Source organism: Etheostoma spectabile, chromosome 1, assembly GCF_008692095.1.
Source record: "Etheostoma spectabile isolate EspeVRDwgs_2016 chromosome 1, UIUC_Espe_1.0, whole genome shotgun sequence".
Classification (NCBI taxonomy): domain Eukaryota; kingdom Metazoa; phylum Chordata; class Actinopteri; order Perciformes; family Percidae; genus Etheostoma; species Etheostoma spectabile.
The window spans coordinates 10,272,447-10,297,146 of NC_045733.1; the positions used below are offsets into that span (position 1 = coordinate 10,272,447).

Genomic DNA, 24,700 nt, shown 5'->3' on the forward strand with positions numbered 1-24,700 from the left:
AGTTGTCGTTGGAAAACAATAGCCTGTACGTACTAAGAATACAGAGATAGCTTCTTCTTCTAGCTAGCTTGTGGTGCACTTTGCACCCGCTTTGGTAACCGCCATTTGGGCGCGGCGTCGGAATGACAGAGTCACATTTCTCCCTATTGTAAGTCAGCGTAGCATCAAAATGATTTTTAAAGCACTCATTTTAAAAAGTAAGTTGCATAATGTTGCTTTAAATCATACTTGATAGAGCCTTATATTTATAGAGGATGTTGCACTAACATCTTAAATACAAATAGCTATTATTTTATCGTCTTTTTAAGAGAATATTACCACAAAAAAAAAACAAGTATTCCAAAAATTGTATACACTAAAAACAAGCGATGTTGACTGTTTGAAATAGGAAGCCAACAGCGCTCTTCCTGGTTAAAGTCCGATGTTTTGTTGACCCATTGATCCAGCCAGACCTTCTCCCTACAAAGAATTTTTTTTTGCTCTATAAGAATGTCAGAGGGCTTTGTGACTTGAAAGTAAACGTACGGTATGTCCTTTTGAGGCACTTGATGAAGCGACTGATACTGTCACTCTTCCTGGTGGGAGGTCTCTTCATATCATTACCAGCTGGATACTTTTGAGCTGCCAAAGCATTAAAAATGTGTGAAAAAGCTGCATTACTCAAGTGTTCATCCTCTCTACACTCTGAACAGTGTAGTTTACAGTTTGTATTTCACTCCCCGTCTGTGCATAATATTTACACAGAAGTTCGCGGGCAATAATCCGTAGCATTACCCACAAATCAAATTGTAATTTCACTTCTCAGTGGCAGAAAATAAATTTTTCCGGTGAACCTGACAAGCTTTTGACCATGCTGGAGTTGGCAGCCAGGTGCATTTAGCTTTTTGCTCCTCTTGCTTCAAACTACTTGGTGTTTTAGATCTCCTTCTCAACTTTTTTCTTCTGTCTTCTCCTTTTCTTTCTGGTGCATAAATCTGATGAAACAGCACTGGTTGAGGGGTTAAAAGGATACAATTGAAATACAAAGAGAGCTCCTTGCAAAGGTTAAACCCCCTCTGACAGCAGAGTCAAACATTAGCCTCGGCTGAACATGTTGTGAGGCTTTACAGGTTCTAATACTGACAGGCTGGGAGTTGGACTTCTGTTGAAAACATCACAATGGAAATAAAGTTTAAATTTAGCTGCTTTGGAATGAGTTCAGTGAAATTTAAGTGAAAATGATGTGATTAATAATTTTTTATGTAAATTAGTTTTTGGCAAATTTGTGCAGATATTTCCATTCACAAAGTCACACAATTATCTTTCAAGACTTTTAAACTTTTAATTATGTTTGAAATGAAATCCATCGCAGGGAATGAGAAGCTGATGATCATGTACAAACAAGTTCCTATTCACTTTCGGAGTTCATCATACGTTCAGGGTTCAGATCTGTATAGTAGCTACCACCAAGAACACCAAGCTCAAGTCCTCAGTATTGTTTCTGGCAATTTGGGGAGTTTAGTTTTGGGGGACAATAGATAAGTGAATACAAATTGAGTTTACTTTATGAAAATGTACATTTGTATGTCTCTACCATATTTATATTCCAGGAGAAGGCTTTGAAACATTAGGGAAATGTTTACCAGTTAAATTAATTTACACATTGGGAAAATAAAACTGCATTTAATCATTTTGTAGAGTTTTTAGTTGCTTCTTTAAAATCTCTAGTTAGGGAAAACAGGAATTGTGACCTCAGTATTTCTTGAATCCTGTCTGTTTCTTTCCAAAATGAATTATTCATCTGATACTGTAGCATTTTTTGTCAATCACAACTCAGTCAAGCCAGCTGACAAGACAAAGAGAGGCCAACTGCAACCTAGGAGAACTTGTGAATCTACAATTGCTATCTTCTTCATAACTTTTTGTTCTTTATTTTAACAATGGTTACGGCTGTGGCTCAGGAGGTAGAGCCGTCATCCACTCATCAGAAGGTTGGTGGTTCAATCCCTGGGCCCCTGCCTGCAACATGTTTATTGCTTCTGGTGAGCAGATAGCACCATAATAATAATACATGTTCCTAAGTAAAATAAGATCAGTATAAAAACTAGAGATAAATATTCAGATAGTCAAACAGGTGCTGCAAAACAACATAGAAACAGCCTCTGCTGTGGGTGAATGCTGGCCCGTAAAGCGTTTTCAGTGGTGTCTAAGACTAGAAAAATGCTATAGAACAAATGAATAAAAGAGAGTTCAGGCAGTCAACTCCAGACAGTCACTTTACTAAGATAACTTATGCTTTTCACTGCAACATATATCCAAAGCACTTTTTTCAGCTATGCTGTCCTTTTTTGCTGCTGTTGCTTCTGCTGTTCATGCAGCATTTCAAAACACCAACAACCAAAAGTAGGCTCGCTTTCTACATTTCCCCATAGGAGGGAAGTTATTATCTTTTAATGGCCTCGCCTCTCCCTGCTTGACGCTTTCTTATGAGGAGCTACGAAGACTAGACGCCGAATACAGTATCTAGGATGTACAAGACTAGATGCCAAATATCTAAGCTGTACATATACTACATAAATGTCTATTCCACTTAAATTGTCTGACTAAACTACAGAGAAGGAGCAGATGAGAGGTGATCAATCCTCAGAAAAAGGATCAAAATACTGTGATGTAAAATGGTTCAGGGCAGAATAAAGGCATCAGATGCCAGCTTCAGAAAAAATTACCTGTTGTTGTCAATAGCTACAGGCAACAGCTTTTAAGAGTATTTCAGTTACAAAATAGTTTCATACTTCACTTTCTTTGAAGCATCAGCATGAAAAGATCAGGCCATGAAACTCAAGGATCTCTGTGTTGAAATCCAGGTTTCTGTTCTGTTTTTATCTAAAATCCATCAGCTAACTACTACCTTGATTAAAGATGTTTAACCTTACTGATGCGATTCTGCTTGTTCAGTCCCCCCCCCCCCCCGGTAGTGTCATTGATTGTCTACTTACATGGTTTACCAAGTGTTAATCAGGAACTGATTAGAAGCAGAGGATAGAAATCTGGGATTGTAATTGATTTTCCCCAGCTAAGCACTAAGATTAGTCACTTAAAGGGGGATGCTACACTGTTTAAATTATTCACGAATGTTATTACTGTGCCCCTGGACAGAATAAAAAGTCAGACACAAGCCTTGTATTTGTGACTTGGTTGTCCCATTCATTATCTGAGGAGCACTGCCAGATTTCACATCCGACTTTCAAATTTAAGTGTTAGTTCTTGAGTTTCTAACTTCAAAGAAGAGTTGTCTAAGTTCACAGTTATTGACCGATCTGTCCTGAGGCATAAGAATGACACGTAGAATCTTCAGAAGGGTGGCATTCCCCTATAACGCTTCTTGGAAATGCAGTGCAATACTTCCGAAGATTTAAGCTCAAGCCGGGGGAAATAAAGCGCATGCAAGTCAGACTATAGAGGATGGAACTGTATGTCTGCTGTCAAATTGCCCTTGAAAAAACCCCTGAATGTGGTCCAAATTGAGTTGGAGTCCGGGGAATGTAATCTGGGCACCCTCGGAAGAAGGATAAAATGAAAGTATTTGCAGGAAACCAGTCCTTCCCTGGGCACCCAATAAATGGGGAAGGCAGAAGCCCAGTGGAACGATTCTGTACATTCTGATAGTATAGAAATGACAGGGTGACTCAATTACACATGACATTTTATATTAAACATTTAATACAACCATGATTTGAGATGATCCTGCTGTGCAAAGCCGCTGAAGTGATCAATTCACAACTTGAAGGCAGCAATTTGATCTAAAATCCTCCATTTTTGAGTCAGTAAAGTAATTGTAGGAGAGGAAGTGGGGCATGTTTTCTGCAGTTTGAAAGTGAAATGATATGTCTATGGGACATCTGCGGGGAATATGATTACCGACCTTTCCTATTTTTTTATGCTTTCATCATTTTTACTGTATCTCTGATTTGGTCTTCCTCGTACGTTTATGACACATGTTGGTAATGGATATCACTGTTTGGAAAGAGCAAGTAAATTGAGTCATTTTTCCTCTCATTATTTGCTCCCCTCTGAAATCTCTTTTTTGTGTTTCTTTCAAACATAATGTCTTTTCTCCTGGGCTGTCAGAGATGGAACGCTCCCTTTCTCTGCTTGCTATGTTGTTATCTCGAGTCCGGGACTCATATAACCACTTCATCTGTCCCACAATGCATTTCCTTTTACTTTGTACCCTTCATCACTTTCTCTCTCTTTCTTTCCCCGTTTACGTTTGTCCTTCACTCACTCTCTTTCCCACTTCTATCCTTTTAAATCCACATTTCTCTGTTTCTTCTCTCCTTTCCATATACATCTCTTTTTTGTGATCCAATTTTTTATTTACTTTTATATCCAAATATTAACATATAAAAACAATTACGAACAATACAATGAGACATGGGACGCGTCCCAGAGCCAAAAAACACAGATAGGAAAGATGGGAGGGAGGAAGACAAAACAACACATGCAGAAACAGACACACAAACACAAACACACAGACAGACAGACAGACAGACACGGGACCAATCCCATGCGCAGGTTGAGGTCCGGGCTGTAGCCCTGTGCTACAGCCCGGACCTCAAAGAGCCAGCGATGCTGAACCAAGTGTCCAGGGTCTTTTCCGGCACTCCATGGATGCGCGCCTTTGACAGTTCCATGTACACGACATCCAAGAAGGCAAGGGTCCACGCACGGACAGACATGTCATGAGTTGGCTTCCAACGGTTTGCAATCATTCCCTTAGCAGCTGTAAGCACACATCATGTTTTTGAGCTTCAGAGAGCTCGAAGGCTGACAGGTCAATCAGAATCAAAACATTTACAGTAACAGGCACAGTAACATTGATCAAGGCGGAAATTTTGGATGCAAAATTCTTCCAGAACTGACCAACAGGAGAGCACTCCCAGAACATGTGAAGACATGTGCCTTGAGCTTTAATTGGACTCCATATACATCTCTTATCTCTCCTTGTATCCCCGCGATATAAATAATTGATGGCTCATCTTTGACTCGCCTGCTGTAGTTAAAGGTCGGCTGAAGTCCTGAAGACAACATCAATACTGAGCTTAAATTACAGCCTTGGCTTAGGCACAGTGTGCTTGCCACACTTTCACAGGAGTCAGTCTTTACTATAATGACCTACTTAGATTTGAATAAAAAGTATTTTTCTTTTTCTTTTCTCCTTTTTTGTATGAGCACAGCTTCAAAGGACTTCATCCAATCCACTCACATGGGACAAATGGGCTCCCTGTGCTAGATTCCTACATCTGACAGCTTGCATGTGGCCTTGTGCCAGAGTTGGGATGTCATGCAGCAGCTTATAGGCGTGATTCTAAAAATGGGGTCTGTGGCATTCTGCCAGTGAGTCAGTGAAAGGTTTTCAGATTCATTCATTTAAATCATCATCATGTACAAATTTGTATTTAAATTTTTTTACAAAAGCCTTCAAGGTTAAACTCACTAAGATTATAAAAGCGTGAAATTATTTCAAGATACATATACTGTACATAAGGGAATCCCCGGTATATTCTCCATCTTGTAAGGGCTCCTTGGCTAAAAAAAGATTGAGAACATCTGCCCTATTCATGATTTCTGTTTTATGCAGCGTTGAAAAACCTATGTATCATACATACAGTATCATCAAATATTTTACTATAAACAACAATACCACGGTGTAAAATCCTCTTAAAAAATGTTTAAAAGTCTTTAAAAATTCAGTAAAGATTTTTACCGGGTAGCTTAATCTATAATGATCATAGTAATCATTTAGTAATTTATATTTTGTATTAACAACCTGAATGTGTAATGCTGTCAAAATAAATGTGGTGGAGTATAAGTATAAAGTAATGTTAAAATGGAAATACTCAAGTAAAGTACAAGTACCTCAAAAGTGTACTCGAGTATATGTACTCACGTTCCACCACTGGTTTTAGGCTCAGCGGTCTGGCATGGTAATATCTCTGTAGTATTACGGGTGGTGAATGTAAGCTGAACACATGGTTCCCCACGGCATACGGCACATTTTGCCCCACAGCCCCTAGTTTAATAAAACTGCTTCACACATACCTGCATTCATGACCTTTAATAAATAATAATGACTGCCCATGCGTTCATGGGCATCGGAAAAAAACATTTTTCCCAGTGAAAATGTCATCATTCATGTCACTTCCTGTGGGAATCAGAGGTGAGAAAGTGGGGCTGGATTTTGCCAACAGAGTTTTCCAGTTGGTGACGTGTTGTTGAAACTGATGTTTGATGTAGGCAACTTTGGTTCACTGGGAATATTTTAATGACAATAACCTGTTTATTGTGGACAACCGCCTCTACTAAGAAACATACACAGACATGACATGTTTCAAATTATTTATAAATAGGCCTATGTATAAAGAAACAACACCTTAGAGTTCTGCAAAGTGGACCCGTTTGTATGCTTGCATAAGAAAACAGCAGCAAATCTTTGTAATTGTGGCCTGCATGTTTCCACACACCTGATGCTACAGGCTACGCCCAACAGTTGGTGACAGTCACGCAACAAGTTGTTATGCGAAAGGCCAATACAAGAGAAGAAGACAACCATCCAACCTAATCACCGGCGTGGTCCCTGATATTTAGGGACATAAACGCACCATTAAATACATCTAGGACATGAAAGCACCATTAAATACATCTAGGACATACAGGTAGACATCACCTGTTGTGGCGGATATCACATTTCTTGCTTAAAGGTCAAATATGTAATACTTCAAAAAATGACCCCAATGCATCATCAGATATTAGGGGGAAATGTTAAGCTGAAATACTATCTTTTCTGACAACAATGCCAATGCCAGTATTTTCTCCTTTTGAAATTTCCGTTCCAGTGTTACAGCAAGGCCGGGTTGCCAGATACTGTAAAAACATAAACCCAGCGCGCTACAGCTGTAACGTCGGAACAGCCATGAAAGCAGCAAACAAACGAACAGGATAGATTTCTACCCAACCTAAAAAAACAGCACATTTTTAACAATTGCGTGACCAGAGACTTAACAAACTCCGGAAAATATTGGAGATGTATTTGAAAGATGAAGAAACTTTAGAACCCAAAAGGACTAATTTCCTCCTGAACTGGTAAGCATAGGCTTCAGGCTAATCCATCACAACATTTTATGTCATTTCAACATTTGTGCGCTCACATTGAATTATATAGAGTTCCCCGAGTTGGTTACTCACAAAAACAGAAAATCCACATAGCTTTAAGAAAACTTTATTTGAAAAATAATTTTGATCGTTATTTTAAGTAAAAATAACCATCCAAAATTAATAATTTACAGTATCAAAATTGAAAAACATATTTTAAATTAATTTTAATTAAGACATTGGATGTCTCTAGTACATCTGGCGTGTCTCCAGATTACAGTAAAAATGGGAAGCAAAGACCAATACTGTCAGGAAGGGTGCATGTTAACATGACTGAAGTAGAGAACTTGATTAATCATTCATCTATGTAGCACCAACTTAAAATAACTTCTCTCTCATGGAAATGACAGAGCGATATTTGTAGGAAGGCTTTGCAAGTAACAACTGACTCAGTTCGTCTCTTTGATATGTTAAACTGTCAAGGATGAGTTGGAACAAGGACACGCTCCAAACGGCCACTGCACTAGTTCAATCTCATGATGAACCAGTAGAGATGAAAATGAAGAGAGATATTATATTAGTTTTTATTTTATGTAAAAACATTTCAGTCTTGTCTTTTTTTCATCAACAATGATGCATGTTAACTTAGTCTTAATCAGCGTTTTTGGACATTGGTGCAGTCTCGTCACCGTCTTTATAATGGAAAAATGGGTATTTGACGAACATATTTAGTCTCGTCTGATGAAATTAACACTAACACCACCTTAGTTAGAGGCTGCAGTGGAGCACAGAACAAGGTCAGTTGAGATCAATGCAATTGATGTCTGATGCGAGTCAAAGTGTAAACAAGGCTGAGCAGCTTCTGTGTGTGTCTGGGCCTGGGATGTGTGTTTGCTGTTTGCACATAGCGCCCACGCTCTCAGTTTGCAGTGTTGATTTCAAATGAATGTATGTATTTTAGAGCAAAGCTTGTGCATTTGTCCGGGAAAACAAGGATCCGACCCAAAAATGCGGAGTAGGATTTATTAAACAAAAGACTTAACTGAAGGTGTCCCAAGGAAGGAAGGTAGGCAGGCAGGCACAATGAAGATAAACCAAAAACTATAACCCAAATCCGAAAACCACTAGAAAAACCCAGATGACATAAAAAGGGTCAATACAACCAGGAGGACGCGACATAGGGAATGCCAGCGAGGGAAGCCAGCGTACCGACAAGAGACAAAGACAGCACAGATACTAAATACACAAGGTAACGGGGGTAAAACGAGGGACAGGTGACATGAGGGCTGAAGAACAGGTGGAACACATCAGGGCGGGGAAGGCAAAAACACAAGGCAGGAAGTAAAAGAAGACAAGACATAGGAGAAATGTAGGATAGAACAAAATAAAACAGGAATCTAAGCAAGAAACATACATGGCAAAACACAGATAACAGAACACATGAGACAGTGAACCAGGAAACAGGGGGACATTAAACACAATTAAGCAGGACAAACTACAACCAAAACCACAACCATGACTGTGTTCACAACTACAGTTTGTTTTCTGTGATTACAAAAAAGCGGATTTTGTTGGTTTAGGTGCAAAACCTCAGAGCTTCTAAATTAAACCCATATGGAAGTGCATGTAGCTTGTTAATTAAACAGATGGCTCAGTAACCTGCCGTCCTGCAGCGTGTTGGTTCAGTCAAAGCAAGTCCAATTCAGTCCCTTAGAGTTCTGCAAAGTGGACCTGTTTCCACTGTTGAGGAAACAAGAGCTGAGTATGAGTATGAGGTGGCGATGGTCACGTAGTGGATACGACACATGCATTTCATTTGCTGTGGGAGACCCGGGTTTGATTCCCACTGCGATACATCAACCAATGTGTCCCTTAGCAAGACAACATTCAGTATATGGCAATTGTAAGTCGCTTTGAATAAATAATAATAATTTAGACTCTATTAATCCCACAACGGGAAATCACAATTTCCACTCTGTTGTTATTACACACATTACACACAGGCCTGAACTACGCACACATGCTCAGTACCTACCATACCTGCACTAAATGGAGAGATGTCAGAGTGGGGGGGCTGCCCATGGAAAAGCGCCTTGAGCAGTTGGGGGTTCGGTGCCGTGATCAAGAGGGGAACTGGCATCTTTCCAGCTACCAGTCCACCATTATACTTTGGTCCGTATGTGTTCTTGAACCTCCGGGTCCAAACTCAACTCCCTACGCACTGAGCTGCTGCCACCCCTAGCATCAGCTAAATGACATGTAATGTAATAATGTAATATGAGCATCAGGACTCTCAGTCCAATTAGTTGTGCTGCTTAGCAAGAAAAACTGAAAGCAGTCAGGTATTAACATGTCTGTTCTAAATGACAGTAAAGATCCTTTCCACTTTGAATTTGATATAAAGCCTCCTGGATAATGCAATATAACACCTTTGTAAACAAAAAGATACATAAGCAATCTTTTAGAGCTTGTGTAATAGGTGTGTGAATGTGTGTGGATGTTTATCTGATGAGCAAGTGGCATCTCGGCCAGTGTATGATTGTGTGTGTGTGAGAAACTTGAGGAAGGGTTGCAGGACTTCTTTAACACATATTGCTGGTAACATCTGCCTTTTCCGACGCACCTGCCCCAGAAAAAAGGTGTGCAAAAGCGCATCTGAATCGTGTGAGAATGGTACCATGTAAAAGCACTTTAAAAAAAAGCCGTTAAAACTAGAAAAATGCTATGAAAATGCATTTAATTCAAAATGCAGTCCATTTTAATAACGATAAACAGCCTTTCCACGACGAATTTGATATAGTTCAAACATTTGGTAAACAAAAAGAGATCTTTTGGACCTTGTGCAATCAATATAATAAACAAACAGCCCAGCGTCCCTGTGGCGAGAGATTTCAGTAAGTTGTATTGACCTTTGCACAATGGCTGTTTAAATTGCTGTGTGTGTAATGTGTGTTTTCATTGAGATATGTTTGTTCTCTGTACTGTTTATTGTCTTTATTGGTGAGACAAAGACATTTTCTGGCTTGATGGGAAACAAAAAAAAAAATCAATTTTATTTATTTCTATTCTATTCTAGTCTACACTGTAAACCAGTGGTCTACCATATAAAACAATGGTTGCTGGGTGATATGACCTTCCACTCAATCTACAGATTTTTAATCTTTTTTATACAGCACCTTGGTGCTTTTTGTACAGCACTTAGGCTACACGTTGTTTAAATGTGCTCTTATCTACCTACTTACAGAGCTTTGTAAATTGAGCTTTGTAAAAACACTGGAAATCCAGAGCTCTCGCAAGAGCACAATTTAAATTTGCTCAGTGAGTTACTCTGACATCAAGTATTGCTGCTCATTAACTATGCCCTTGTAGCCGAGCTGCACCAATCACATCGGTTTATCTGATACAGGCGGGGCCAGAGCCGAGCTAAACAGAGGACGACAGTCTAATCTACCAGTTAGCTTCGCTGGTAGCTAAGCGTATAGGACTCTGGATACTTCACCCTGTGTGTTGTTATGATTGGCCGTAGTGTTATCCAATTACGTGCAGTGAGATTTTCAAATGCACGCTTGGTGCCACCCCTTGAGATGGGTGACATTCATTACTCAATGCCAGACCCTTTATTTTTCGGATTTGGGTCTGGATTTCCTGGCTACTCTTACAACACTGTTCTTTCAGTACAAGTCATTTTTTCTTCTCCATTATTGAAGGGCTTCCTCATTTATTTTTCCAATTTTGCAGTCTATAAAAAGAATTTGCCATCCAGTTAAGGATGAAGAGTATGTGTATCTGTTAGCACTTAACAAATAACATTTGTTCTCAGTTGGTAAAGTAGAAATAAGCTGCTCCAAACACATGATGCTTAAAAGGAACGCGTCCTCCGTCACACTTTCAATCTCACACAGGTAGAAATCTGTTAGATGATCCTGATTGACACAACCGTTTTTCCTGTCCTGTCTCCTCAGATTGATCACTACGCCCAAAGGGATCTGAAGAAGGGCCTCCAGCTGTTTGGCACAGAGGGAAACGTGGGTCTGACCAACGCCTGGATGATAGTACAAACTGATGTAAGATGATTTTTTTGGCGATCACATTTTTTATTTATGGTGGTGCTGATGTAAAACACAAGTTGGAAGATATTAAAGACACATCTTTCTTGTACTCAGTTATAGTTTGCCGAGGTAATGCTGCTTTAAAAACTTTATGGTGTCAACATTGCAGCCCATTTAAAATTAACGGCAATGCCATTTAGCAAGTCATAAATACCTTGCCATGAGCTAAGGATACATGACGTTTAACTGCATTATTCATCGTGGCACTGCTTACTTTTGCTATTGGCAAGGTCCCCACCCCTCCACATTTGTACCACTGTGATAACATTAAATTAACAGGGAGTAGTTAAATGTTGAAGGGCCATTTGATTTTACATTTCTCCATTTCGTATACAATTTGAATACAGGTGCAATCTTTCCTATAGTTAATGGGATCTTGACAATTACAAGCAGAATGTTAAAAAAAAATACTGGCAATCTAAAAACACAAAAACAAAAAAAACACAGTACCAGTAAAAATGTGTAAAATATCTCAACCAACCGTGAAAAACACTAGCCCAAATGCTATGGTAAAGTGCTGTCGGAGAGATTAATGCAAAACACTATAGACTCTATGAGGCGATCTTTGTTTCCAGCTCTTACTTTGAAGTGCTTTTTCTTTTGAATTATTTATTTATATTCTCTTACATTCCTTTGCAAAGAAAACACAATATAAGTAACGGAGATTTGGAATTAAGGATTGCTGCGGCTGGTGAATGCCTTTGGGAGACATCACATGATAGATCAGAGACCTCAGGAACTCTTTGGACTTGTTTCACTTGACAGATCCAGATCCAGTATTATAGCTTGTAGTTTTTTACATTAGCAAATGTGTGGTAAACGCTGAATTGTGTGTGCATGCATGCGTCTGGTGTCTGGAAGGCAAGTTGGTGTGTGCTTGTATAGGACTAAAAAAAGGCATGAACGAGACAGAAACATGTATTGCCATGCAAATGAGTTATGCAAATATGTGTGTGTGGGTGTTAAAGTGCAGATGTTGTTTATTCCTGCGTACAGGATGATAGTATGAGGAGAATCTGCCTGAATGAGCCACCGTTTGAAAATGCACGTGTGCAAGAGTGAATGTGCACTTTTTTACTGTGTGTGTGTGTGTGTGTGAGAGATGAAGTCCATTAAAAGGTAGCTCTCATTCTGTCACTGTTCTCTCCCAAGCCTCCTTCATACATGCTGAGTCACTTAATAGATAAAGCAGCAGATGTCCCTGGAGCAAAGTTCACCCTGAATATTATAAATGGCTTATGGAATACAAAAAAGATCTACATACATGAGAAGAAGTAAAAACCTCCACAAGGTGCCAAATGCAGGCACAATAAATCAGAAGGATAACACTGTAAATCATTCGAGGCAAAAGAATTTTAATATTACGACTTTGTGCAGTTTTTACACCTTTGATTTGTTCCCAAACTTTAAAACTTGGCTTCAAATACTTTCTGGTAATTTGAATTCAGCTGTACTTCATGATGAATTGCAAACTTGATCCATTGTTTAACCGAGTGAGCAAGACTTGAATTAACACATAATCCCTTATTCTGTGCACGGAGCAGGGTGGGGGAGCGTTATTCCTGTGTGGAAATAAAGTCCATGGAATGAACAAAACATCAGGGGCACGTTATCTTTTCACAACGTACACTGATGAATTGAATTGTGGTGGAAACCATGATCCCTTATCAAAAATCCATACCAATCACAAAGGGGGAAGTTGTAGATAAAAAGAAGCAGGCGAGTTAGAAAATGATTTTAGGGCTTTGAGACAAAGAACGGGTTTGTAAAAAAAGGGCTGCGCCAAACGGAAGATGGGGTTTTTCAACCCAGCACTAGAATTATTTTGCCAGTAAATTTTGTTCAGGGGGGTAAATTTTTGGTCCTCGGGCAAGGGGGTTTTGATATAAAATATTGGGATTTCAGTGTCAGATGATAAAAGGCCCAACGTTTTGACATTGTCTTCTCGGTTTGCAGTTTCGTGCGTGGAGTAACCAACCCAGGATGGTCGAGGTTACAATGCCACCCCTGTGCCAGACTCCCGCGCCCGGAGACGCGACATGTGGTCGGGCAACCCCGGAACTGGGGGACGCGGGAAGTTTGGCATTTTTAAAAAAAAAAAAACAAAGTATGCCCCAAAAACTAACCCCTTTAATTTATACGTTTTTCAGTGAAAAGTATTTTAAAATTACTGTTTGTAAACCCTTCCCGCAAATTTGGGAATCCGTTAACCCGCCCAAATGTGTGAAGCGGTGTGCAACGGGGAGGAGAGAAAAATCAGTTTTTAAAGTTTGAAAAAAGTTCAATGATACTAGTGAGGGGGTTGACACCGAGTAAAAGGGAAAGGAAAGGTCCAATTTCCTCCTAATTCAAAACAAAGAAAAACAAAGCGAAGAGACTGTTCATCTGGAGTAAGGTTGTCAACAGTTGGGCCCAAAATTATTTTAAAAAGAAAAAATTTTTAATGTCAAAGGGAATTCCCAATTTGGGTCCCAACCCTTGGGACCATAATTAATGGCTTTTTTAAACCTTTTTTTCCCCACCAAAAAATATAAAAATCAAGTAGGCAACCCCCTTTTCATTGAAAAAAAAAATTGTAAATTGTCAATAGAGAGCCAAAAAGGATAGGCCCGTTTCTTCTTTTAATTCCTTGGGGCAGCAGGAAACGCAGGATTTTGTGAGAGATTTTTTGTTTTATTTTGGTTGAAAATCACCTCTGTCCGGAGGACTGACTGCCGGTTTCTACAACCAATTGAGGCAAATTTGGCTTTTTGTTTTTTTAAGCAGCTGTACTGTGCAGAAAGCTGTTGTTTACCTTTCAGATTGTGATTTAAGATTAAGAAAGCAACCATACAAACAAAATGACAGACATATGTCATGAAATACTATACATTTGAACAAACTACTGAGGTTTAGAGGTCTTACACCTGCGCTGCATTTCTGTAAGTCTCTTCATATCTCCTAGACTGTAGTCTTTATCCTTTGTGTTACACTTCCAAATTGCTCCGGTGCTGCAGGAAATTCCACAGGAAGCTTGTGTTTCTGTGTCCTTCCCTTTTCTTTGTGTTGGAATTCTTAATTTGACTATCTGTCCAATCTGCCAAATTAGAACCGCCCATGGCGATTCTGATTGGTCAAAAGAAAGCCATTAAACCAGAGCACGTTTTCCTTCCATCCACAAATGCGGTGTGGATTAGCCAGACCCTCCTCCAGCGCACCTGGGAGGAGGCTCTGGCAAAGCGAGACTACCTAGACTGTTAATATGCCCCACACACTTTGTATCCTGACCCGTTAAACCAATGATTGATGCATCTTTGCTGCTGCCAACCAGTCAGGAGAAAAAAAGAGTTGGCACTTGGGTTCAAATTCATTAATGTCATGTGGAAAATCTGCCAAAGGGGTGTGAGTGTTATGACTGTTAATGCTGGTGAAAACAGGATGTGCAGCATATTGCAGTCAGTCAAAAGAGGAAAATATATGCTTAATCTTTCTTGCAAGTTTGCCTTAATGAATATGTAACACTTGTGGTGATATCACTACAATAGGAACATATGCAAATGTATTAATCTGCTCGTGCAACATGATTCAGCGAGACTGGAAGTGGTTGCAGGAGAGGTAGTGGAGTGTGTTGAGATAATATGTTTCTTTACACATTCATTCAGATCTTAAATGTCCCCACCTAAGTGTGACCTGTTCGTCACCCTGGCAAAGTGTGCTGCACTGAAATATTTAACTACAGCTGAAGCAATTTGTGTCTCACATAAAATGAACCACCTCTTCTGTCAACACTCTTCCTATGAACTTGTAATTAACGCAATTAGTCCCGACAGTCGTTAAATGAAGCAAGAGCTAGGTGTCGTGACCTGGCTCAATGGTATGACAAAAGGTGGAGAACACACGCTCAATTAAATCCAATTTATTGAAATAAACAAAGATAGATGTCCAAATAGTCAATCAGTAATGTGTGTAATGTATGGATGTGTGTAGATGTATCAAGGCTAGAATGCAAAAGTAACTAAATCCAAACAAACCAAGCAACCCTGAGGAGAGAGAGAGAGAAGGACTGCCCCAGCACTCCTATTTATAGCCATGTGAGCAATCAGTTGTCAATCATCAGTCCTCATTAACCAGTGTCCAGATCCCAGCAACCAAAGGGACGTAAGAGGCCCAGGAGCCGTCACTTAGGAAACTGGAAACTAGCTTTTTTCTTTAAGTACATTAGTCCAAAAAGGGAAATCTACCACAACAACCACAGACTTTCTTTGCAGCGTTTTGGAAATATAATTTTTAATGAACTGATGTCTTTTCTGCTCCAGATCACCATCTTTTCCCCAAACATTTCAGTCTGGTTTTAAAAACCTTACTCTATCAGACAAAATCAGCCCTCTCGACTCACAATCTCCTCTTGGCCAGATGATTCAAAATTAGCCTTTAGGAGGACAATTGGCCAACAAAGCATAGATGTACGAATGTTACCTTGCCGTACCTTCATCTGACAATCAGTAACAACAAAAACTTATTACTTCAACCTGCATTAAAGCTGGGGTAAGCAGTTAATTGTGTATCCATAATAACCTTATAGCATGTTGTAATTGAAGTGGTCGGAGATAAAAACCTCCTCCTCTTGGATCTGTTTTTAGGCTTTAGAAAATCTTGCCTGTGACAGGAGAATTTGGCCATTACAGAGAAAAGGGGTTCCTATTGGCTGTTCAGATGTACAGATGCAGATGCACGTCCCTTTGGAGGGTGTAAGAATTTAAATTTAATTTAATGGTGGAAAATTCAGCAGAAAAAGTTGGCATTCCAGCATCGGGAACAACTGCCGACACTGCAAAGCAACCCCCCAAAAATAGAAGACGGATTTATCAAAAAGAGAGTCTAAAAGAGATTCAGACAGTAAACCCAATAAAACGGGTTAGTATTGGCAAAGCATTTGTTGCTAACAGTTAGACTTCTGCTAACCATAGCCAATGTCTCACAGCTGTGGCTAATTCAAGTTAATGTTTACGTATCAAGCTAGAGCAGTGTTTCTCAAATGGGGGTACGTGTACCCCTAAGGGTACTGCAGGGGGGACGTTTTTTTATTTATTTTTTTATTTAAAAATATGTCATGCATAATTACTAAGATAATTATACTAAAATAATGAGTGAATTAAGTGAGGGATTGTAAATATTTGAAATGTAGCATTTAAATGTTTCTGTATAAAAAAGGTTGTTGTTTAGTGAATCTATCACTGCTGGCGCTGTATCGTCCCTTTTTATATAGACTTTGTTTTCTGACACAAATGTTTTGCACTGGTCAGGGGGTACTTGGCCTAAAAAAGCAATTCAAAGGGGGTACAATATTGAGAACAGTTTGAGAAACACTGAGCTAGAGCCTCAAATTACAGTACGTCATCTTAACCCTCATGTTGTCTTCGGGTCAAATTGACACTTTTTCCTATATCAATGTTCTTTTTAATTCCCCAAAATAACATGATTGATTCCACACAACGCTCTTTGGCATATACAAATATCTACTTCAATTAACTTTGGGGTGTCTTATTCAATTTGATACCATTTGAAAAAAAAAAATTGTGGTTTTGAAATAGTATTGAGTAAAAGTTGACATATTCCAGTCTGTGATTATCCATCAACATATCTTCCTTTAATTTTAATTTTAGTCCTAATTTCTGCTTTCCTAACTCAAACATTAGGTATAATTTCCTATAATTGAGGTTTATTGACCATAAATTCCAAAAATAACTGTAAAACTGAAGATAATAAGTTAGTGTCACGTAGTGCTGAAAACGTCAAAAAAGTGACAAACATGAAAAAAAAGTGTCTAAAGTGTTTAAAAAAGGGCGAAAAAACGTAAGAAAAAGTTTAAAACATTGATCAAAGGGTCACCAAAAGTGTTGATTTTCAATTTTGACGGGAAGACAACACAAGGGTTAACCTTCACAGGCCCACAAGCCAGCAAAGAAACAGCACAGTAATTCTCATAGAATTTCCGCTATATAACGGCATCTATAACGGCAAGTAGGCCACTTGAGGGCAGCACAAAAAGCTGTAAAGACACACATTGGCATTTTATTACTAACGTGGGTAGCAACCTTAGGCACTGCTACCCAATAGCACACTAGCAATAAGTATGCAAGAGTTGTTTTTTTGGCAATGTTCCCATATGCATGCCTAACAACCTCTTTCCCAGCCATTGGCAGGAGCACAGCCTGTTATTTAAGACAGTTTGATAGTTTTGCATTCCACAAAGAAAGAGTCATGTCTCGGACCACCTGTCAAATTTGAGATTCCTTCTATCTCTTGGCTGGTGTTCACCAACTCCTGAGGGAAACATACTGCTCTTTAACTGCTAGATGGTAAATGTTCATTGGAGCATTTAGTTGCTAACTTGGGCAGGTAGTGTACAATAAGCGACAGTAGGTTAATCATTGATTGTTGAACACAGCGGCCTGTTGCAGATGAAAACGAGGTTGATGAGAGCGGTGAGTGAACCCAAACAGTAAAGTTGCAGGCTGTAAAATAAAACCATAACAAGGAGATGAAAGAAACTAGCTTCACTTCGTGTGAAGGAGTGCTGGAGCTGAGGGGGACTGTAGAGTCCGGGGACAATTCTCTGTGGGTTCGACAATGAAACACCTTTACATTACTCATAGTCATTCTCAAAACAGTTTGAGAAACACTGAGCTAGAGCCTCAAATCACAGTACGTCATCTTAACCCTCAAGTTGTCCTCGGGTCAAATTGACACTTTTTCCTATGTCAATGTTCTTTTTCACTACCCAAAATAACATGATTGATTCCACACAACGCTAGTCATTTGTGATAGTCATGATTGATTGGAGGATCTTTAACAAAGTATTTTAGTCCTGCATGGACTTAGCCACATCTGTTTGAAAACTAACCTGTACAGTGTGTTTTCCACAGCCATAGCAAAACTCAGGTCAAAACTCCAGCAACACTCAGGGTCAGTTTTGACCTCTTCCTAAGACTTCTTTCCCCTTGCATTTTAAAAAAAACTATCTAAAACAAGTTTTTTCTTTCCATTTGCTAAAACAATTTTGCAAACTAGGCTGGTTTTATCTAAATACTTAATTCACTAAACCACACACCCAAACTGTAAAATACCTCATATGTCCTGCAAAATCAAGCACCACCAAACCAAAACCACTTATGGCACACATTTCGTATTACCAGATTTTGTCAACTACACACTGTTGGGCATAATGAAAAGCACTCATGTCTTTAATACGCTTTGCCATAATACTAAAATAGTTAAAACTGTAGAAAATTCTTCAGATTGTTCACATGCACAGAAATATTTGCAGATACACACACATGCAAACAAGTCAATGCAACATTTGCACAGCAAATAAATTTACATTGGACTGACAGCAAACTGAAAAAGAAAATTGCAGAAAAAAATGTGCAGAAAACCTGCAGAGAAAAAAGAGGCAAGAAAAATTATTAGGCAGCATCTTTCATTTTTGTAAAAAAAAGGTTCTTTTCATAATGCGTACTTCCTGATTGAAGTGGTAACATTAACCATTGAGGAGGTTTGGTCAGGTGACACACATATTGGCCAATTAGTTCATGTAGTGTCATTTTGAACGGGAGTGTTTTAAAATGGCAAACATGGGACTTTATGTCAGATTGTTGTGTCTTATGCAGAGAACCGTGTTCAGTGCATTTAAAAAGTGACATGTTGAATTGCAAAATGTGTGAAATGCAGAAAAGGTGTTTAGACTTTTGGAAACTTGAGAAGAGGTTTTGCTCTATGTGTGTCCGTTTAAATAATTGTGCTATGTATGTCACATTAGGAAGTTTATAAAACAATATTTTACACTGGGTCACTTTAAAAGTATAGCCATAAAAGCAAGAAACACCATTTTTTCATTTAGATGCACCTAACTTATTTGGTTTGCTAAAAAGAAATAATGACAAAGACAAAAGCAGCAAACCTACACACCAGCTGTTGTTCCGCTCTGCCAAATGCAAAACATGATTATTGTGCTATTATTTGGAGGATCAGCATGAAAGATAAAAAATAAAGTGTCACAGTAGGATGTGATGGCAGGAACATTCAAATTAAAAATAAGTTTCAAAGTCAACACATTGTCATCATTTTCACACTTAGCGGCTACAGCAGTCTCTGTGCGTCGTAATGAGTGAAAATGAGTAACAGTAATGACATGTTTTCATCGAGCTTCAGATGTTGTTGAGTCGTAACAAAATGGTAAATGGGCCCATTTAAAAATCATATCCAGTGTGCCAGATGTCGCCTGTAGAAACAAGCAGGGTTTGAAAAGCTCTAGATTAACAGAGATGACATATCTTAAAAAAAAAAAAAAAAAAAAAAAAAAAAAAAAACCTTGTTGGATGATTTCAATCTTATATTTATTCTATAACATATTTATTAGCGAAAATATACGTTATGATACAAGATTCAAAGGCTCAGTATTTCAATTTTCAGAACCAACCATTTACAGTGGAAAAAGAAATAAAACAAAGAACAAGGTATTCACAAAAATCCAAACAAACCAACCCACACAGATAGTATTAATGTCCAACTATCTGCAATTTTATAATACAGTAATCTGTCATTAGACTACAGTATAGTATCATTTAAACATACCAGGAAGAACAGAGCAGAGGACCAAGTCAATAAAAACAATTGATAGGTTGCTAAAATATTACAGTTTCTTTTAGTTGCTATGGTACTATTATCAATAGTAAGGTGCAGTGTTTCAAAACTCTAAGTACAAGACTCCTAACTGATCATAACTGTAAATCATTAAGTCTTGCCTTTAAAGCAACTGATTCTCCTTTTTATTTGGCTTGTAAACATCTTTCACTGTAAGACCCATCCTTCAACCCCTACGTTTCTGGTGAAATACAACGAGTACATTTGTTAAGCCACCTAAACATATCACAGTGCAATCATGTACTGGAAGTTAAGTTATTTTAACAATCACTTAGTCCAAGAACAAACAATGGTAGATACTTGTTTCAAAATGTCCCTTTAAAGGGCTAACGATGTGTTTGATTCACTGTATTCACATGACAGTAGGCAAAAATGTAACTGGCAAATTCTACAAATTATTCCCATAATTCCTATCCCATGATCAATAATAATAATAATAATAATTTTGACTTATATAGCGCCTTTCACAAACCCAAGGACGCTTGACAAACAAGGGGGGGGGGGGGGGGTTTAAGAAGTGGTTAGGAGAGATTAAATTCCATGAGCCTCAGTGAAGAGGTATGTTTTAAGCTGGGTTTTAAAGGTTAAAATAGAGGAGGCAGAGCGAATAGCAAGTGTGATCCATGAAGAAATCTAACCCAGTCATCAATACAAGAAACTTTTAATGTATTGCAACATTGCTGTAAGGTTTTGTCTAATCAAAAACTGTAAAAAAAAAAAAACTTAAAGTAAAATAGCTTACTGTAAATACAGTAAGATTTTCTGTAGTACACACAACACTAATCTGCATCATTTCAACATCTGGATTTGGCCTTAAATTCTCATCCACATCACCAAGTATGTTTTCATAGTTCATGCACCCTGGGAAAAATGAATGTTGAATCCAAGCCTGACATCGGTCAGCAGCGATGTCATCACAAGCCTCATCCACCCTGTTCTGTTGTACACATCCTGGAGTGATTGCAGTTGGGGTTGGGCACCCAAACCTAAAAAAACGCAACTGGTAGGAATCGGACCACATTAGAACGCAAATTGTAGTTCCTCATTTCAGTTCCACTCAATGTGTCAACTAAAAATTTTTCCATCTGTTGCTCCAAAACAGACATAAAGATATCACACTTTCTCTACCGTTAGCTAGCTACTGTAAATGTAGGCTACTTTTAAAATGCCCTATTTTCCCTCTGGGCTCACTAAAACAGACGTAAAAGCATATGAACATTTCACTGCATGTGATCGCTAGTAAACATGTTACTCTTGCCATGCTAGTCTATCGTTAGCTGGCTAGCTTTTAGTGCATTTAAAATGCCTAAAGTGAAGCGGTGGCTGTGTTTTACAGCTAAGGATCCCGACATAAAATGCAACAAATGTTTCAAAATAATTACGTGCATAGGGGTAAGCACGTCAAACTTACTGAAACATGCGGCGACATACTTATTAAATATGTAGCTACTTCAAACCGTTAATATATTATTTCACTGTCAGTTATGAACAATGAGCATAGTGTTGGTAAAACGCATTTTAACAATAGAGAAGGCAATCCTATCCAAAGTTATGCATGTATACTAAGACCATGGTGACACATGGAAATACACCATGATGGTGTATTTCCATGTGAAACTGGGCTTTCTAGATGGGGTTTTATGTACACGGTCAATGCCAGATGTACTTGAAGTTGGGAAAAGATGTACTTTTTGATGGTCTGTTGGTTTATTAGTACACAAGATGGTGATATGTTACTACATACTTGTGAGAATAGTACCATAGCATCAGAAAAAAACTAAGTGAAAGGTTGCCATTTCTTCTTGTGTCTTCTTCTGCTTCTTTATGGTTAAACGTTTTGAAGTATCATTACTTAGAGGCCCTGTTTCAATCTTGTACTGAATCACATTCTTCTGTTAGGTAAAATAAAATAAATCTTCAGTAAAACGTGCAAAGGGCAGATTAAACATGCCTCCATCATGGTGACATGGTGTGGACTTGGGAGCAATAAAAAAAAAGTTTGTTTTAAATACAAACCCTTCACTCCAGTTGTCTGCATCTTGATTCAATTTGTCCACTCAGCAGTGGAAAGGCCAAGTGGCCAAACTGCTGCTGTTTCAATTGTAGAAAAGAAATGAATAACTTAACCTTTAAAAATGTTTCTATTACTGAACTAAAAACCAGGTTCTGCACAAACCATTGAAAGATTCTTCAAAATTATGCATGTTTTCCTCCTTCAGGCAACAGCTCGTTGGCCTTCACTTAGACCTCAGAATTCCACCGGCCCTTCTTGTGCGAAAGACAAATTAATCAACAGTAGATACAAAGTTCAGTATTTTGATTGTTCGCCCTGCAGATCACAGATTCGGTTTGTGTTGTTCACATTACTGTACGCATAACAGATCTATCTTCCAGTAATACCTGCAGACCCTTTTTCTTTTGGTTACATGTTGTATATTTCAGACAGATTCATATTTTTGTGGTGCACATTATAACAGTGATGGCCATTTTGATCCAGAAGGTTTAAATTGCTTTTCAGTTTGAAATCAAATCATACTTCAGGGATTTCTTTATTGGGCTCCAAGTAGTCTGTAGTCTCTTCCCCTTCTGCTTTCTCCGCTAACTATTTTGCGAGGTCACCCTCGCTGCATGCTGGGGTCAGTGCTGCCCAAGACGATTGTAATTAGTTTAAAGAAATACAAAAAGCCAGAACATTTTCCCCTAAAGCAGAATGAGAATGGGTGCTTCCAGACCTTTCCTAGTGCTGACACAGTGCTATGAAGCTCCAAGTGACAAAATGAAATCAATGAGTACATTTACACGCACACCAATATTCCAAATGTGACCATATTCAGAATTTGATACAGGTCATGTAAATAGCATATTCCAGTTGGATATTCCGAATAAGGTCTTTTTCGTGGGAAACGCCACTATTATTCCAATATTAGAGGCATTCTTTTGACCTGTGTGCAGCGCTTTCTCTGTGCGTTGCCATGGTTGTGGTACACAAACCAACCAGCCAACAGTTTGGAGGACTGCGGTAGTGAGGCATTCCCAAATGAAAGGAAGCAAAAACGCAGCTATACTTTTAAACATTATGACTGGGATATCAACAGGTCCACTACCAGTGAAAAACTTTCAAAAAATCTATTTTGCACGGCTGCATGTAAACAGGATTGTTAGTGGAATATACAGTTTAATTAGCCATGTGAAAAGCTCACTCAGAATATTGTCTTTTTAGGAATAAGGGCACACACAGGAATATTATGTGCATGTAAATGTAGTCAGTGAGGCCTCCAAGGACAACCACAGATTTATGTTGCTGAAACATCTCAAGGTAGGTTTAAGGTACAAATCTTATAAAGACTTCTTAAACCGTTTTCAGTGATTAGAGTTGGAATAAAGCCTGACCCTTGGTGTCAGTTTTAGATTCTTGTGGTTCTTGTTATCGGCAGCCGAGTGTCTTTAAGAAATAATTTGTATATACAAATGAAAAATCTCCTCACTCATTGATAGCAAACATACATACAAAAGAGACACACTCAAAATAGGTATGACATACACAAACACACAAATGCAAATGTTTCAAGGTTTCCCTTTGTATGAAGATAAATGTGTGGGTTATGGATGAAAACCTTGAGGCAGATGCCTAAAACTCCATACCTTTTATGTTTACTATAGGTAAAATCGGGTCAGCAAAGCACGTGAGTTTGACTGGAAAGACTGCTGCTTGCTTCCCATCTACAATACCATGAAAAGTCATTGTTGGTATCTTTTAAAGAGCAACGTAACACCCTGTTTTAGCTGGCAAGTTCAGAGAGCTCTTAGGAAATGCATGGGCCTGGGGGAAGTAAGAAGTAGCTAGAGAACAACTAAGGCAGCTGTGTGACATTACTAATACCTAAAGTCAACAGGGACAAAATCCAGAGAGCTCATCCTGTGCAAACATATATTCTAAGCTTTAAGTGAAGTCAATGTGAGACTTTGGCATTACAGTTTTTTTAGTACAAAAATAAGTTCCTCCAGTGCAGCTCAACACAGAAACACTATACAGAGAAACACAAAGAGGGAATTATAAACCTAAAGGGCTGTAACCTTGGAACCTGTCCTTTAAGTTCCTCTCTAACCATGACCGTGATCTTTCTCTAATTCCAGCCAAGTAGTTGTCTGAACTAGCTGCAGTGGGTAGAACCTCTTGGTCTGACACCAATTGGTTTCTCTGTCGCATGGGCCATGCATAACATGTCGTACTGAAATTTGTGAAATCAATGAAAAAAACGTTTTACATTACAAACAACAGAAGATGGAAATCTTTCCAAAAACGTTTTAGCTATATATGATTGTTTGATTGCTAACGTTAGCTCAAAACGTCATTGAAGTGACAGCCTTTGTTGTGTTTGATTGCTAACTTGTCGACTTGGATTGGGAAATGATAGAAACCTCAGCCGTTTTAAGTAACGCGGTTACATCCTGCTTGGCCCCCCTCTCCGCATCAAGTCCTCCCGTAGCCACCCCCTCACACCAGCAGTGCAATTAGGCTAACAGTTAGGCTAACATTAACAGTTTCTGTCTGTATGCACATTTTCTGGAGGGAAAAATAATATTGGCAGTAGGCAGAGCTAGCTTATGATAGTGTTTTATGTGTTATAGGAGGAGACAGGGTTCAGCATCCTGGCACAAATGCCGTTCCCCAAGAAGACCTGTCACACCCTCCGCTAGACCTGTCATCAATAGATGAGCCTGCCAGCCAGCCCAAACTCAATGCACTCCCAGCCACACACATATCGGGGAAAGATAGG

General features: G+C 38.8%; 1 protein-coding gene across 1 annotated transcript in view; it reads left to right on the forward strand.

The window, feature by feature from the left end:
* Nucleotides 1–24,700, forward strand: part of tspan4a (tetraspanin 4a) — a 109,284-nt gene that overhangs the window by 78,789 nt on the left and 5,795 nt on the right. The window contains 4 exon segments of the mRNA XM_032521544.1: nt 11,094–11,195; nt 13,197–13,277; nt 13,279–13,310; nt 17,701–17,704. Of these exon segments, the coding sequence (XP_032377435.1) occupies nt 11,094–11,195; nt 13,197–13,277; nt 13,279–13,310; nt 17,701–17,704 (219 nt within the window).